Genomic DNA, 13,860 nt, shown 5'->3' with positions numbered 1-13,860 from the left:
ACTTTCTGCTAACTAGGGTCCCCTCTTCCACCCATGCGTAAGGCTAAATAGTTATGCCAACAGTCAGTCAACGTAAGAAGGGCTACGATTCATAGATGGCAGCCATGTCTTTGTATTGGTCCACCATTATACAAGCTTGGGCTCTAACAATGTACTTTATTCAAGACAATCATATTAGAGAGAAGATTGTAATACTTCATCGCCATGAGTAGTCAGTTTCAAAGAAAGCCAAATTCCGTGCTCCAAAGTTTTCCTGCCAAGTCTTAACACCACGCACCGCAGTTGAATTTTGATTGGTCATTCTTGCCAGCAGCTTTCAGCTTTCTTCAAACTGCGCTAGGGCAGGTACCTTCAGACTTCGCTACAAACCAGGTCAACATCTTCCGGACTCTCCTTTACACTCGCGATGGCTTCACGGAGGCTGGCGTATAGCTTCAATCAAGCTCTGCGCACTCGAAAGGCTTTGAGGTCAATTCAGCCCATCAAGCGAGGCTTTGCTACTCCTCTGGAGCCAGCACAAACAGAATGCACGACCCTCTCGAACGGCCTGACGGTAGGATTATGCCAGAATCTATTACCTTCCTCCGAACTGACAACGCCATCAGATTGCCACTCAACATTCACCATGGGCGCAGACGTCTACCGTTGGTGTGTGGATTGATGCTGGAAGCAGAGCAGAAACCGACAGAACGAATGGCACGGCGCACTTCTTAGAACATCTTGCATTCAAGGTAATGATGGAGGCCTGTTCCTCTTTGATAGAGCTGACGTTGGTAGGGTACAAACAAACGAAGTCAACAGCAGCTGGAGCTCGAAATTGAAAACATGGGAGGTCATCTGAACGCTTACACCTCGGTACCGTCCATTCAGTAGACGCAAGCAATATGGGTCCTGACAGAAAATGTAGCGCGAGAACACTGTTTATTATGCCAAATCTTTTAACTCCGATGTTCCAAGAACTGTCGATATTCTCTCCGATATTCTCCAAAATTCCAAACTTGAGCCGGCAGCTGTCGAGCGCGAAAGGGACGTCATCCTACGTGAGCAAGAGGAGGTTGACAAGCAGCTAGATGAAGTCGTCTTCGACCACCTTCACGCCACAGCTTATCAGGGTCAACCCCTTGGCCGGACAATTCTTGGACCAAAAGAGAACATCGCCAGCATACAGAGACAAGACTTACTGGATTACATCAAAACAAACTACCTGGCCGATCGCATGGTATTGGTCAGTGCTGGAGGTGTTCCACACGACGATCTGGTCAAGCTAGCAGAACAGTATTTCAGTAATCTACCACAAGCACCTCCAACATCGTACGCTTCGCAAGTCGCAGCAGAACAGAAGCGGAAGCCGGATTTCATTGGTTCAGAAGTTCGAGTTCGGGATGACACTATACCCACTGCACACATTGCTATTGCCGTTGAGGGAGTCAGCTGGAAAGATGATGACTACTTTACTGCCCTGGTCACCCAGGCCATTGTGGGAAATTGGGATCGGGCAATGGGTAACTCACCATATCTGGGCAGCAAGCTGAGCAGATTCGTCCACGAAAACGGTCTTGCCAACAGTTTCATGAGTTTCTCTACAAGCTACAGCGATACTGGGTAAGAAGGTCAATCTCTTATTATGCGGGTGACCGCTAACCAAAGTCAGTCTATGGGGAATATACCTTGTTACCGAGAACAAAACCCAGATTGACGATCTGGTTCATTTCACCCTACGCGAGTGGTCTCGCCTCTCATTCAACGTCAGCGAAGCAGAGACCGAGCGGGCCAAAGCTCAATTGAAGGCATCCTTGTTGCTCTCGTTGGACGGCACAACTGCCGTTGCAGAGGATATTGGTCGGCAGATTGTCACCACAGGTCGAAGAATGGACCCTCTTGAGATTGAACGGGTCATAGGCAACATCTCCGAAAAGGATGTAATGAGGTTCGCCAGAAAGAAGCTGTGGGATCAAGATGTGGCAGTGAGTGCGGTGGGCAGTATAGAGGGACTGCTTGATTACAACAGGATAAGGAACGACATGAGCAGGAACACGGCATAGAAGGGGAGCTTGGAGGATATGTAGAAGTTTGGCTTGGGTGAAAGCCTTGTAATTGTACAGACAGCCAAGCATAACTTTGAGCCATCACAATCTTATGCGCTTGTAAAAGGGAGAATTAATCCGTAGTGGTCGTCGTGGTACTCGGTGCCGCCGACCAATACGTTCTAACATGACAGATCCTTCCTTATATACTATAATATGTATCGAGGCCGAGCCCGAATCGAAAACGGCCCGAAACAGTAATCATCCTCTCATAACTTGCTGACGTGATAGGTTTGGTTCAAATGTTGACAGTGTATCTTGTACGTCTTTTTGAGATCTGTCATATTGGATCTGCTTATCAATGGAGATATTGAGGTCCATGAGAAGAATGTCAAGAGTGGAAACCTGTATCGGAAGGAACGCACTTCTCGACACGCCAGCGTGTAGGTTTCCAGCCTCTTGCCGTTTCCGGCACTAGATGCCGATACGGCACTAACTACTACGTAGTACCCCTTACGTCTTCTCCCCATTCTACCTCAACACTTGCCATTGTGGCTCAGGCTCCGTACCCGATGGGTAACCTTACCTCGGCGCAAATAAGGTTGACGTCGGAAGTGTCTCCTTGAGTCCTTATGCAGTCCAAGCTACGCCAACATGATTATGGAATGACGTCGTTAGCTTGGAAATCCAAATGCGAAGGTCAAGACGTCCCACGGGCGATGCGATTGGGTATATCGGATGAGTGACTTCTAATCGTCGTAGATTTGCTTGATATAAACCTCTTTTATGCCTCGAAGCGTTGTCGGGATTCCATAGAAGCAGATCCCTTCTCAACTATCAGCCTGCGTACACATCAAATTATTGTATCTTGTTCGGCAATTCTCCGTATTCTCGTAACTTCCGCGCAAAGAGCTAGCTTCTGCTTTCTCATGAGCGCGAAACGCCACGCGGCATATTTGTGAGGACATTCGTCTTACTACGCCATGGCGCTCGAGAGAACCTGTCCATCATCTTCAAGAAGGTTCCTACTGGCACGCCGGTAGCTGGCGAGCATCTGAGTGTCGAAGATCGTGGTTATGACTCTTCAGCATCTGCTCCATCGGGGGGTGTCATTACCAACAACCTCTATGCTTCGTTCGATCCTTACATGAGAGGTCGAATGCGTGAGCCAGAGAAGAAACTTTATTCTTCGCCATTCACTCTCAATGAGCCCATCACGTCCTACTGCTTCTCACGCGTCCTGAGATCCGACAACACGGACTACAGAGAAGGAGATCTCTTGGTTGGACCTCAGATTCCTGTGCAGCAATATTCATCGGTACCAAAGGAAATACTGGAGAATGCACGGAAGATCGATCCTTCCACGGCACTGAAAGACTGAAGGAATTATATAGGACCACTCGGTATGCCTGGATTGACAGCTTACAGCTCCTTGTACGAGATTGGAAAACCAAAGGAAGGAGAGGTGATCTTCATTTCCTCTGCTGCCGGTGCGGTGGGACAGATTGTCGGCCAGCTATCCAAACACGAAGGCTTGACCGTCATCGGCTCCGTTGGAAGCGATGAGAAGCTCAACTTCATCACTACAGACCTGGGCTTCGATAGCGGTTTCAACTACAAAAAAGAGAAGCCGCTCGACGCACTCAAACGGCTGGCTCCGGATGGCATCGACATCTACTACGATAACGTCGGAGCCGAGCATCTCGAGGCCGCCCTTGAGATGCTGAGGAACAATGGACGAATTGTTGGATGTGGAATGGTCTCGCAGTACAACGCACCCCCGGATCAGAGATATGGAATCAAGAACCTGTTCCATATGATTCCGAAGAACCTTACGTTCAGGGGTTTTATTGTGGGCTCACCGGAGTTGGGACCGAAATATGCGAAGGAGCATCAGCAGAAACTTAGTCAGTGGCTTGCTGACGCAGTTTCACGGCCAGATTTTCCGAGACGGAGGGCATTGAGAATGGTCCACAAGGATTCGTTGGCATGCTGAAAGGAGAAAATTTCGGAAAAGCCGTTCTGAAGATCTAGATTAAGTATTGGTGCTGATAGGATTCATGTTGTTGTGCTCCAAAAAATTCGCTACACATACCAACTGTGCTTCAACTGGAGTGGCACCTTGTTTTCTCGGACTGATGTGTGCGTCTTATGATTGACGGTCGATGTATTCAACCCTAAACTGCAGCAGAGAGCAGTTCTTGAGCTCCTTAACCTGAATGCTGTACGGAATATAGGCTTGGACATTTCTGTCAAGCGTGGCGTTTCGTTGTGACAGACAATGCCTGGCATCAACCATACGTAGTGCGTAGTAACTTAGCCACATTTAATCTTGGAAGTAATCAAACTTGCCCCTTTTCTTCTAGTTCAAGGTTTTGGTCCCAATTTCAGCCAACCGCGTCCCAACCAAAGAGCCTCCAGAGATCCACTCTCATATCCTTGCCACAGTTCATCATGATAGCAGGATTGCCGATGGTCCAGGAGCTTATGCTCATCGCGACTTTGTCATTGGCGTGGGGCATTTTGATTGCGGGAATAGCCCGGTTTCTAGTAGCTTTCCATGCAGACTTCCGTGCGCGTTCGTGGCCAGTTTGATGCGCAACATTTTCCTCTCTTTCATCCAGGATCTCTGTTTTTTCTGCTGTTGATGAAGTGACCGTTCTGCGTCGGTTAAGCCATCGTTCTTTCTCATCTTTTGGATCTTGCACACTCACTCTTTTGTGTGTTGGTCTCTGACGCTCCTTACGTGTATATTGAACCCTTCAATATATCTTCCTGTATTGGTCAAAGGGCTCCGAGTGGCCGTCACTGCTCTCGCTCTCCAATCAGTGTCACAAGCAAACTCCAGGTCTGAAGGTCGCATATCGACCACTTTACGCGAAATATACATATACTTTGAGCTTGCTTCATCCCAGAATACCTCACCAGCAATATGGCAGGCATCCGAGATCCAGCGTTCTGGCGCCGTTTCTCGCTAGCCGTCCACCTCGACGAAGAAAAAGCCAATCCGTCACATACTCATGGCGCAGCTTCTCCTGCATCTCTTAGGCCAGAGCTCAAGCACTCGTATGTCCATCCCAATACATCTTGACGTCATTCTCATGGCTTCGCCTTGTTCGGTCACATCCTCCTTTACCAATCTCGATCAACTATACTGACCATTATCTCTACTGCTTAGAGACACATGGCTCGAACGAAACCGGAAGAAGCGATCGAGAATGGTGTGCATTGGGTGGTCGGTCTCGCTGAGCCTGGTCGTGATCATTGCCGGCATCGTGCTGGTCATATTATGGCTAAAGGGCAGCTTGCTTCCAGCACCACCCGCGCCAACCTCTACCTCGGCGCCAACACCGACTCCCACTCCCACTCCCATGCCGCCGGGTGGTGCATGATGAAACGCTACCAATGACACGTGCTGTGTCCGAGTGGGGACTGTTCGGAGATGCGCGGAGAGAGTTGGGGGGAACATAGACCTACGCAATCGATGGTCGACCAGCGTATTGAGTCGCTCCAGACACGCGAGAGCGACAAATCCGTACCCAGCCGTCCCCCGACTGCTCCACCCCTGGCACCGAATGAACAGCGCACTAGATGATGAGCACGGACTCACCAAAAAGGAACAAGCACACATACCTGTCCTGAGCAGGCTTGCCGTCACATACATGGATTTATTATAATGAATAATGTCTTAACTCGGAGCAGAAAGAACACAACAGTGTCTAGCTAGCTAGCCAGCCAGCCAGCTCACACTCCAAACTAGAACCTAGCAACTAGAAGATTGCGGAAGCTCCCTGATCTACCATACCTGGCTTATCCAGCTGCTCTCTAATACGCTTTCTCCATCTACACAGAGTACACATGTACGACTAATCGAAACAGAGACCAGCGGAACGAAGTGGGAAAAAAAAGGGGTACCGCTAAACCTTCGAATGGAAGGGATCCCGTATCTTACTTGAACCTCTCTTCCTTTTTCCTTTCTTTCCTCCTTTCTCTTCTTTACCTCCTCTCCTCTGTTATACTCTGTGCGTTGCGTTCTCAGCGAATAGACTCGCGCTGGGATTTCCCTTGTTGGCTAATTGAGAAGCCAAGTCAGGGCTATACTGAGCGGGATAAGGTGCTTTAGCCATTCAGTGAACATTGGAGCGTACGTACGCTAGGTGCTGTTGAAGGAGAGATTTAGTCTTGCTTCATGGGTGATTACGCTGCTGGGTTTGGGAGATTATTTTGTTGTGTTCAGCTGGGCGGACGGGGTACGGGGCAGGAGGAGGAGGAGGAGGAGGAGGAGGAGGAGGAGGAAGATGCCTTTGAAGACTACTAAGCTCTAGTTATGGATTCTTATTTGTAACGTGCAGAGAAGGTGGGCAATAGTCAGAAGTAGATCTGAGATTCGACATGGGATGCTGATCAAGGTACTCGAGGATCATCTCTCGGATGTTACTAGTGAGGTAGAGCAAGAAGGGTCAAAGTGGACTTGCGCAGAAAGTGATCTGTGATCTAGTTAAAGTGACCTGTTCCTATTGGGTACCGATCGCAAAGACGTAGAGGTAGTTGCTCGTCGACGTGATGCTCAAACAAAGAGCTATGATCCCAGTGGCTGACAACCAAGTCTAGAACTTCGTATGGAAGACCTTTGAGAGACATTCTACTCCTTGCAAGAGCTTGAGTTTGAGACTCGGCGATAGATCAGTCGTTTTGGAGCTGAGATGGTTCTTTTGGGGATTGAAGGTAGAAAATGCATTCAATAACAGTATGAGAGCTTGTCGAGATGGTGAAGAGACAATGCTGGTTGACGGACAACACGACAGAGTCTTCAAATAAGGCAAGTAGAGATGTCGAAGACAAGAGAAAAGCTCTGCGTGGAAAAAGGAGCCCTGCCAGCCTTGATGTTTACTCCAAGGGAGCAGTAAATGAAGGGGACTCAACTGCTCCAAATTAGATGATTTTCGAGTGCAGAACCCAGCCTCCGCTTGCAACCAGGTATAAGACGGATGATTGGAAATAGAGCTGGGTTTAGATGTCCATGAAAGATTGCCAAAAATCGGTGTGCTCCCACAATCTCCAGAAAGCCAGAGTCTCGGGAGCCATGGGGATCATCACGATATTCCCTGCCGGGATCCTGCCTCCTCAAGCGCGTCAACAAAAGCAACAAAGACACTATGCAGCAGTCCGAGTGGATCCGTGGATCCCTTGGGTTATCTAGGAGTGTAATATCCACCTCGCTTGCCAAACCAGGAGCTTTTGTTAATGCTGTTGCATGCGCACCGAAAAGACGGAGAGTCTCCTTATCGCCAGCTACCGTTGCATCAGTACATGTTTGAGAGCTAGGATAGAGCCGGAATATCACGGACCATATTCAATCACTCTGATCCAATTTATTTCGTAGAGAAGACAAGATGTCGTATTATATGAACACATACGCTTACTGAGCATAGTGGCATCAACGAGCGCGTCACCAATACGAGTGGATGTATTTCCTTTTTCAAGCACTTCCACAGTGACTCATGAATCTATCATCAGCTCGGTTCGAAAGGCCATGGCAAAGTGCTTCCAAGTCTCGAGATAGGGTTGGCTCGTAGATTTCAAGATCTCGATTTCAAGGGTATCGATATCTGCGGCCTGAACATCAAGTGCATTTTACAATCCTCCAGTTGGCCATCCATCTTATTCATTAAATTCTCCAGAGCTACATAGCGTTAAGATGCTCATTGTCATTGTGGACGAGAAAGTAGCAAGATGGAAATTGGTATGGCCGTTGCGGGTACTGGGAGACAGGCATAAGCGCAATAAGTGCAAGGTCAGTAAGGTAGGACGACAGAGCCCGAGGACGTTAGGGTAAGTGACCACACCTGGCCGGACCTAGAAAGGAGAGCAAAGTTGTATGCTTGCGATGCACAAAAGGAGTCTGAGTCTGGGCGAGGAGAAGGATCGATTTGTAAAATCTGACATGAACAAGGTGTTAACGTCTGTGTTACAAAGTTGCTACATCTCTTGCTATGGATACTTCAATGGCATCTCCATGAAGGTCCACGTATGTGCAGACACCAAACGGAAAGTGACCCACCAATGCTGGTGCTACCCCAGGTACTAGCTCTCTCTATCCATTTCAGAATAAACCAACATGCTCATTATCATGTATTTCATGATCCATTGCATCGTTGAAGCTATTATCGCAAAGGCCGGGGCAGCCCCTCGTCAAGGTCGTTTGCTGTTTTCCTTTCCCTTCTGGCTGTCGACTAGCTCATTCCTCAGAGGATGACTTAATAGCGTAGGAGTTGGGTTGTCATCTTTGTCCTTCTGCAAAGGATATTTCTCCAGATCTTTACTGCTTGTGCTGAAGGTTGACTGCATGGACGGATGCTTCTCTCCTGTCGCCGGGTTGCTTCCATTACTTGCTTTCTTTTCGTGACCTCCAAATCCCTCGCCAGACACGGTCGGGGTGGCCACGTTTTCGCTCCCCGGGCTCAGCAGGTCATCGATCTGAGCGGTAAGACCATTCAAGCCGCCTTCAATGTCTCTGACCAGCCGAACAAATTCTTCAGGTACAAGCCCACTTTCTCCAGTCTTAGGATCTTGAGCAACAAGCCAGCCTTGACCATGACGATACGATACCAAAATTATTTGTCCTTCGGTCAAGGGCAACTCATTTTCGTGCTCACTCTTGAAATCAAATAGAGCTACTGCTTTGCCATGCATTTCCTCGTCTGGGCTTGCGATAGTGAATGAGTAGTTGCGGGAAAAGCGTGCCTCGTCATCAGCCTCCGAATACTCATCATCAGACTCATCGGTGCGGACTCTTGCATCACTTTCAGATGATCTGCGTAATGATGTGGCAAAATGTGAGTCTCTTCGCTGGCTGGATTTATGGAAATCGGGACTCAGCAGAGACTGTCTAGCTTGATGTGGTGGATATGTGACAATCTCTCCTCCTGGACCATCAGTATCCTCATCCGCTTGGTTTTCCTCATCAACATAATATGTCTCGCTACCGTCTACGTTAACACCCACGAAAACTCCTCTGTTGCCATTCGAGCTACCTGGTGAACGTCCTCTATTATTGGTTGACGACTTGCTTTTCTTATGACGCGAGGTCGTTACCACAGGTGAGTGGAGGTCTTCGTCTTCAGAATATGGTGGACCGTCATTAGTGAACGTCATTGCTGGTAGTTGTTCTCGGGAACTGGTTTGCGCTGTGTTGCCTGTATTTTCAGTCGTCCACGGTGGTGTATTCGACGATTGTGCTCGCGATTCGTCCCAGTGGGATACCGCAGTATCCGAAAGCCGCCGTGACTCACTGACTGGCGTGGAGAGACCTGAGGTGTGTGGAGGAGGGCCGTAATGATATGGATGGTTCGGTGGGTAGGCGAAGTCGCGGACAAGAGTGTAGGGTAAGCTGGAATGGAAGATGGGAAAGACGTGTGATGAGGGTCGGGACTGAGAGGAGTTTTTGCCCTGATACGATGACATGCGCCTGTTGGCGTATGAAGGAGGCCTCGGCGCCGTTGTTGTTCGCCGGGCGGTAGCCGTATTTGTATTTGTTATCAATGGCGGTAGAGTAGGAGGATTTGTAGGTGGTGCGGATGGTAGGCTTTTCATGGTAGGAGATACCGGCGGGGAAGATGCGCACTTGGTTGTAGAAGGTACCAATGCTGGTGGTGGTGATACTTCTGTAGCCATGTTGATGGATAAGAGGGATGCGATCCAGCAACGAGAGAGGGTTGCGCTTCTTATTCCTTGCCCAACTTTACCTCCTGTTCAACTCCATTCATGAAGATAAAGTGTGACGGTAGAGGCTCTGGAAATATGATTATGAGTCGAAGCAAAGATGTACAACCACCAATCGTGCTAGGCTCGAGGGAAAGCGCACCCGGCGTTATCAGGAATGGGATCTAGATTATTGGGCGAGCGAGGTGTGCTTGACAGGAGGGAGAGTAGCACGGATAGAGAGTAGGATGGTGGATCGGCACTGAGGACGATGAGGTGTGGATTCGAGCAAAGGCCGGGGTAAGACAGGGTTTGGGTTATGGTAGGCTGGAGGATGGGCGAGAGGGTGAATGATCTTCATGAAGTGTTCTATATTTAGGCCCGAAGCCGGAACAGGCGTCAGTTCCGGGGACCACAGTCGGCATCAACCACGGAAGAAATTGAACAAGGTTGAAGAAGAGGAAGAGTGACAAGAAAAGGGAAAAGAAGGGGAACAGACAGACCAAAATGCTGTTGGAGTCGGTAAAGGTTGAAGGATCCGCGCACATCTGACCTGTGCTACCGTTACTAGTGAGCACGGTTAAAGAGCAGGTGGTAGTAGTAACTTAGTTAAAAGAGGCGAGGAAAGGTTTCAAGTGCGCTTAACAAGAACAATCGGTTCCTCAGCTGCAGTACATAAGCAGAGTAGCTGTTTCATCTCTGCAGCCTCCTGCTACAGTAGTACTACTATGTAACTAGTAGTAGTTAGTGCTGCGTTAACTCCATCCGTCTAACCCTTTGGGGCTGCCAGATAGCGGACATCACCATGTTCCCGTACGTGTTTCCATACCATAAATTACACGTAGTGGTACAAGATGTAAGCTGCAAGAACAAAATACTCGACAGAGCCATAGCAGGCACCGCTACCAGCTACAACCAGAGACCACCGTCAAACTCGACGCCAAGTACATAAAGGTACATAAGGACGTCTGAACATGTAGTGTTGTCGACAGCAAATCTTCGTACGTCCTCTTCATCATTCTCATGCATACAAACCTATCTACTGTGATGATCTACTTTATTGGAGCTGTCCTATTCATTATGAGGAAGAATACTATTACTATTATACGCAGCTTGGTTGTCTGAAGAAAGTCCCTTGATCAATACCTGCTATTCTTAAAGAGAATGCCTATTTGTCTTACTGACACGTAGTCGCAGAGGACATAGCTCCAGCTCCGGTTACTGAAGTACGAATACATTCGAACCATTTCCTGCTAGATCAACGTGTACGGCGCTGAAGACCTGCACCACCTCAGTCGGGCGGCAAACCTAGCCTTCTTCTCTCGCTTGTCACATCCTTCATAGCTATCATGGCAACCGATCCTCGCCTCGCCCGTCTGGCTCCGCGAACCACAACACCACAGCCACCCCCTCCCCCCCCTCCACCACCACAATCAGCGTTTACCTCATCCTCACTTGCTCTCGATGGCGTTTCTGAGAATCCTGCCTTCACCACTACTAACAATAACATACACACCTCCAAATCGCCCTCGCCATCGACCACAACCCCTTCATCCTCTTCATCCTACAAACTCAGATACTGCACCGTCTGCGCCTCCAACAACAACCGCAGCATGGAAGCCCACTCCCGGCTCTCCCTCTCCTCCAACCCGGTGATCTCCTTCGGAACCGGTTCCCTCGTTCGGCTCCCAGGCCCCTCAATCTCCCAACCCCAGGTCTACCCTTTCAACACCACCTCCTACGCGACCATGTACGAAGAACTCCTCGCCAAAGACGCAAGATTATACCGCTACAACGGCTGTCTGAACATGTTGGAACGAAACAAGCATCTGAAGTGGGGACCGGAGCGCTTCCAGGATTGGGTGGTCGGTGCCCCGAGGCTTTCACAGACGGAGAGGGGTGACAAGGGGGCTCAGGGTACGGAAGCAGGAGTGGTGGATGTGATTTTTACGTGTGAAGAGCGGTGCTGGGATGCGGTGGTGGATAATTTGCTGGATCGGGGCGCGCCGCTGAATCGGCCGGTGCATGTCTTTAACGTGGATATCCGGGACAATCACGAGGAGGCGCTGGTGGGTGGAGGTGCGATATTGGAACTGGCAGAGGCTTTGAATCAGGCGGCGAGCGAGGAAAGGGATCGGACGGGCAGTGACGCATGGGACGGTGGCAGTGGGGAAGCGAGGAGGGAGTTTGACGAAAGGGTGCCGGATATTTTGGCAGAGTGGCAGGAGAGGTGGCCTAATCTGCCGGCCCTGTGGACATTGGCTTGGTTTTGAGTTCAACGTTGAGTGCTTCTGCAGGATGAGCATCCAAGCCAGTAAGAGCAATTATGATCCACTAGAGCGAGGTGTTGAAGGCGCACTCGTCCCACCATTTCAGGAGATCTCACACCGAGCCGTTTGAAATAAGTCTTTTTTAAAGCCTTCTCAACAGCATGGCTTGGCCTAAGCTTCTTCACAATTTCACAGCCCTCTCGCTTCTATCCTCCTGCTCATTCCCATTCCCATTCCCATTCCCATTCCCATTCCCATTCCCATTCCCATTCCCATTCCCATTCCCATTCCCATTCCCATTCCCATTCCCATTCCCATTCCCATTCCCATTCCCATTCCCATTCCCATTCCCATTCCCATTCCCATTCCCATTCCCATTCCCATTCCCATTCCCATTCCCATTCCCATTCCCATTCCCATTCCCATTCCCATTCACCCTACCCTCCTCCTGCACCTCCCTCCTACCTCTAACCTCCAAATCCCTAGGCCCCTCCTTACGCCACCTGAACAACACCACTCTCTCCCAATCTCCACGCGACCCGGACCCTAGCTCCTCCATCTCCGGCCCCGACTTATCCAGCGCCAGAACCGCCCTTTCATCTCGGCGTGGATTATGCATCGGCAAAACGTAGGGAGAGATACATTTCTCTGCCCACGAGGGACTCCCATCTGCTGGTCCGTGGTAGATGAAATCTTTCAGCTTTTGGACCCGTTGCGCGGCGGGCAGGGCGTTGTCGTCGAGGAATCTTGATATCAGGTGTAACAGGAGGAATTGAGGCGGGAAGAGGATTATCTTGCCCGATTGGGCGAGATGGAGCCAGTGGTGGGCTGGGTGGAAGGTGGTGGATGTGTTTTCGAGGTTGTTGTCGGGCGTTGGTGTGAAGTCTGCTGTGGTTGTGGGCGTGGTGCTCAGGCCGGATGCTGGAGGGTGCGAGTCGTCAGAGGAAGATAGTGCGTGGAGGTACATTTGGGTTGCGAAGCGGCGAGGGGTGTTGGGTGGAGTGACCCAATGGCTGAAGGGGATGAGACCATCAGTGTCTAGGACAGCATCTGGACTCTGCTGAGTGAGCCAGGCCTGGAATGAAATCTTGCCGGAATGAACCAATTTGCGTCCCTCTTCGCGGCTTTTTTGGGGCATAGATATCAATTTTTGGCTTTTCTCATCCTGCCTGGCGAGCAGTATCCCGGTCTCTTCAAACAGTTCCCGGAGAGCTCCTACACGGTAAGCCCAGTTATCCTGATAGCGCTCGATTCCATTTTCTGGAATGTGTCCATCTGGCTTGTCGATATGCCCACCTGGAAAGACGTGCGCTGATGGAAAGGAAGAGGATGTCTGTATACGATGCAGGAGCAGGATCTCAAGATCTGGAGAGATAAGTATCACACTGGAAGACTTCAATAAATCAGATGGAGACTTCTGATAAGGCCGTATGTCTACCTTGAGCTGGGACGAGCCGGCGCTCTTCGTGCTGGCTTCCTCTTGCCATCTCCAGAGAGGTTTCCTGACTGACTTCTAGCGGTAGCCGTGCCAGACATGACCAGGGTGGAAAGATGACTTCGTCTTACAGCCAGGCTTTCGACATGCCAATAAGATTTGCGGAGTCTGAGGACGTAGGAATGCTCTATCCAATTGATCAATTGGTGTGTATGATTCCCTGAGGCCCAGGAACGAAAGCGCCATGAATCGAGTAGCATGTCACACAAGATTCAAAGTGTCCGAGGATCTGGCCATCTCCTCCCGAGGGGTTTTACGGGGCAAACTGTAGTCATGACTGTTACGTATTGAGCGAGGTTGTAACGTTCAATACAGTTTACTGAGGTCCACACAATTAGCAGGGAGAGACCCTCTGAAAGTTTTATCTAGA

The 13,860-nt window shown here is 49.7% G+C and overlaps 6 protein-coding genes across 6 annotated transcripts; 4 read left to right on the top strand and 2 right to left on the bottom strand.

Moving 5' to 3' along the window:
• Positions 1-406: 406 nt before the first annotated feature.
• Positions 407-3,405, top strand: EPUS_00152 (Mitochondrial-processing peptidase subunit beta; the record flags this gene model as incomplete). The annotated part of the gene is made up of 6 exons (XM_007789181.1): positions 407-553; positions 606-731; positions 778-855; positions 908-1,602; positions 1,652-1,964; positions 2,959-3,405. 6 exons carry the CDS (start codon positions 407-409, stop codon positions 3,403-3,405), a joined length of 1,806 nt encoding a protein of 601 aa, XP_007787371.1.
• A 24-nt stretch (positions 3,406-3,429) lies between these two features.
• Positions 3,430-4,020, top strand: EPUS_00151 (uncharacterized protein; the record flags this gene model as incomplete). Its single annotated transcript, XM_007789180.1, has 1 exon — positions 3,430-4,020. The coding sequence occupies one exon, from the start codon at positions 3,430-3,432 to the stop codon at positions 4,018-4,020; it is 591 nt and encodes a 196-aa protein (XP_007787370.1).
• A 936-nt stretch (positions 4,021-4,956) lies between these two features.
• Positions 4,957-5,433, top strand: EPUS_00150 (uncharacterized protein; the record flags this gene model as incomplete). Its single annotated transcript, XM_007789179.1, has 2 exons — positions 4,957-5,090; positions 5,205-5,433. 2 exons carry the CDS (start codon positions 4,957-4,959, stop codon positions 5,431-5,433), a joined length of 363 nt encoding a protein of 120 aa, XP_007787369.1.
• A 2,783-nt stretch (positions 5,434-8,216) lies between these two features.
• EPUS_00149 (uncharacterized protein) lies at positions 8,217-9,698 on the bottom strand (the record flags this gene model as incomplete). Its single annotated transcript, XM_007789178.1, has 1 exon — positions 8,217-9,698. One exon carries the CDS (start codon positions 9,696-9,698, stop codon positions 8,217-8,219), a length of 1,482 nt encoding a protein of 493 aa, XP_007787368.1.
• A 1,376-nt stretch (positions 9,699-11,074) lies between these two features.
• EPUS_00148 (RNA polymerase II subunit A C-terminal domain phosphatase ssu72) lies at positions 11,075-11,998 on the top strand (the record flags this gene model as incomplete). Its single annotated transcript, XM_007789177.1, has 1 exon — positions 11,075-11,998. One exon carries the CDS (start codon positions 11,075-11,077, stop codon positions 11,996-11,998), a length of 924 nt encoding a protein of 307 aa, XP_007787367.1.
• A 178-nt stretch (positions 11,999-12,176) lies between these two features.
• Positions 12,177-13,531, bottom strand: EPUS_00147 (uncharacterized protein; the record flags this gene model as incomplete). Its single annotated transcript, XM_007789176.1, has 2 exons — positions 12,177-13,380; positions 13,434-13,531. The coding sequence occupies 2 exons, from the start codon at positions 13,529-13,531 to the stop codon at positions 12,177-12,179; spliced, it is 1,302 nt and encodes a 433-aa protein (XP_007787366.1).
• Positions 13,532-13,860: the final 329 nt, after the last annotated feature.

The sequence above is a fragment of the Endocarpon pusillum genome, assembly GCF_000464535.1.
Source record: "Endocarpon pusillum Z07020 unplaced genomic scaffold C734253, whole genome shotgun sequence".
Classification (NCBI taxonomy): Eukaryota; Fungi; Ascomycota; class Eurotiomycetes; order Verrucariales; family Verrucariaceae; genus Endocarpon; species Endocarpon pusillum.
Note: the sequence above shows the minus strand (reverse complement) of the source record. Positions and strands in the feature narration are given on the sequence as shown.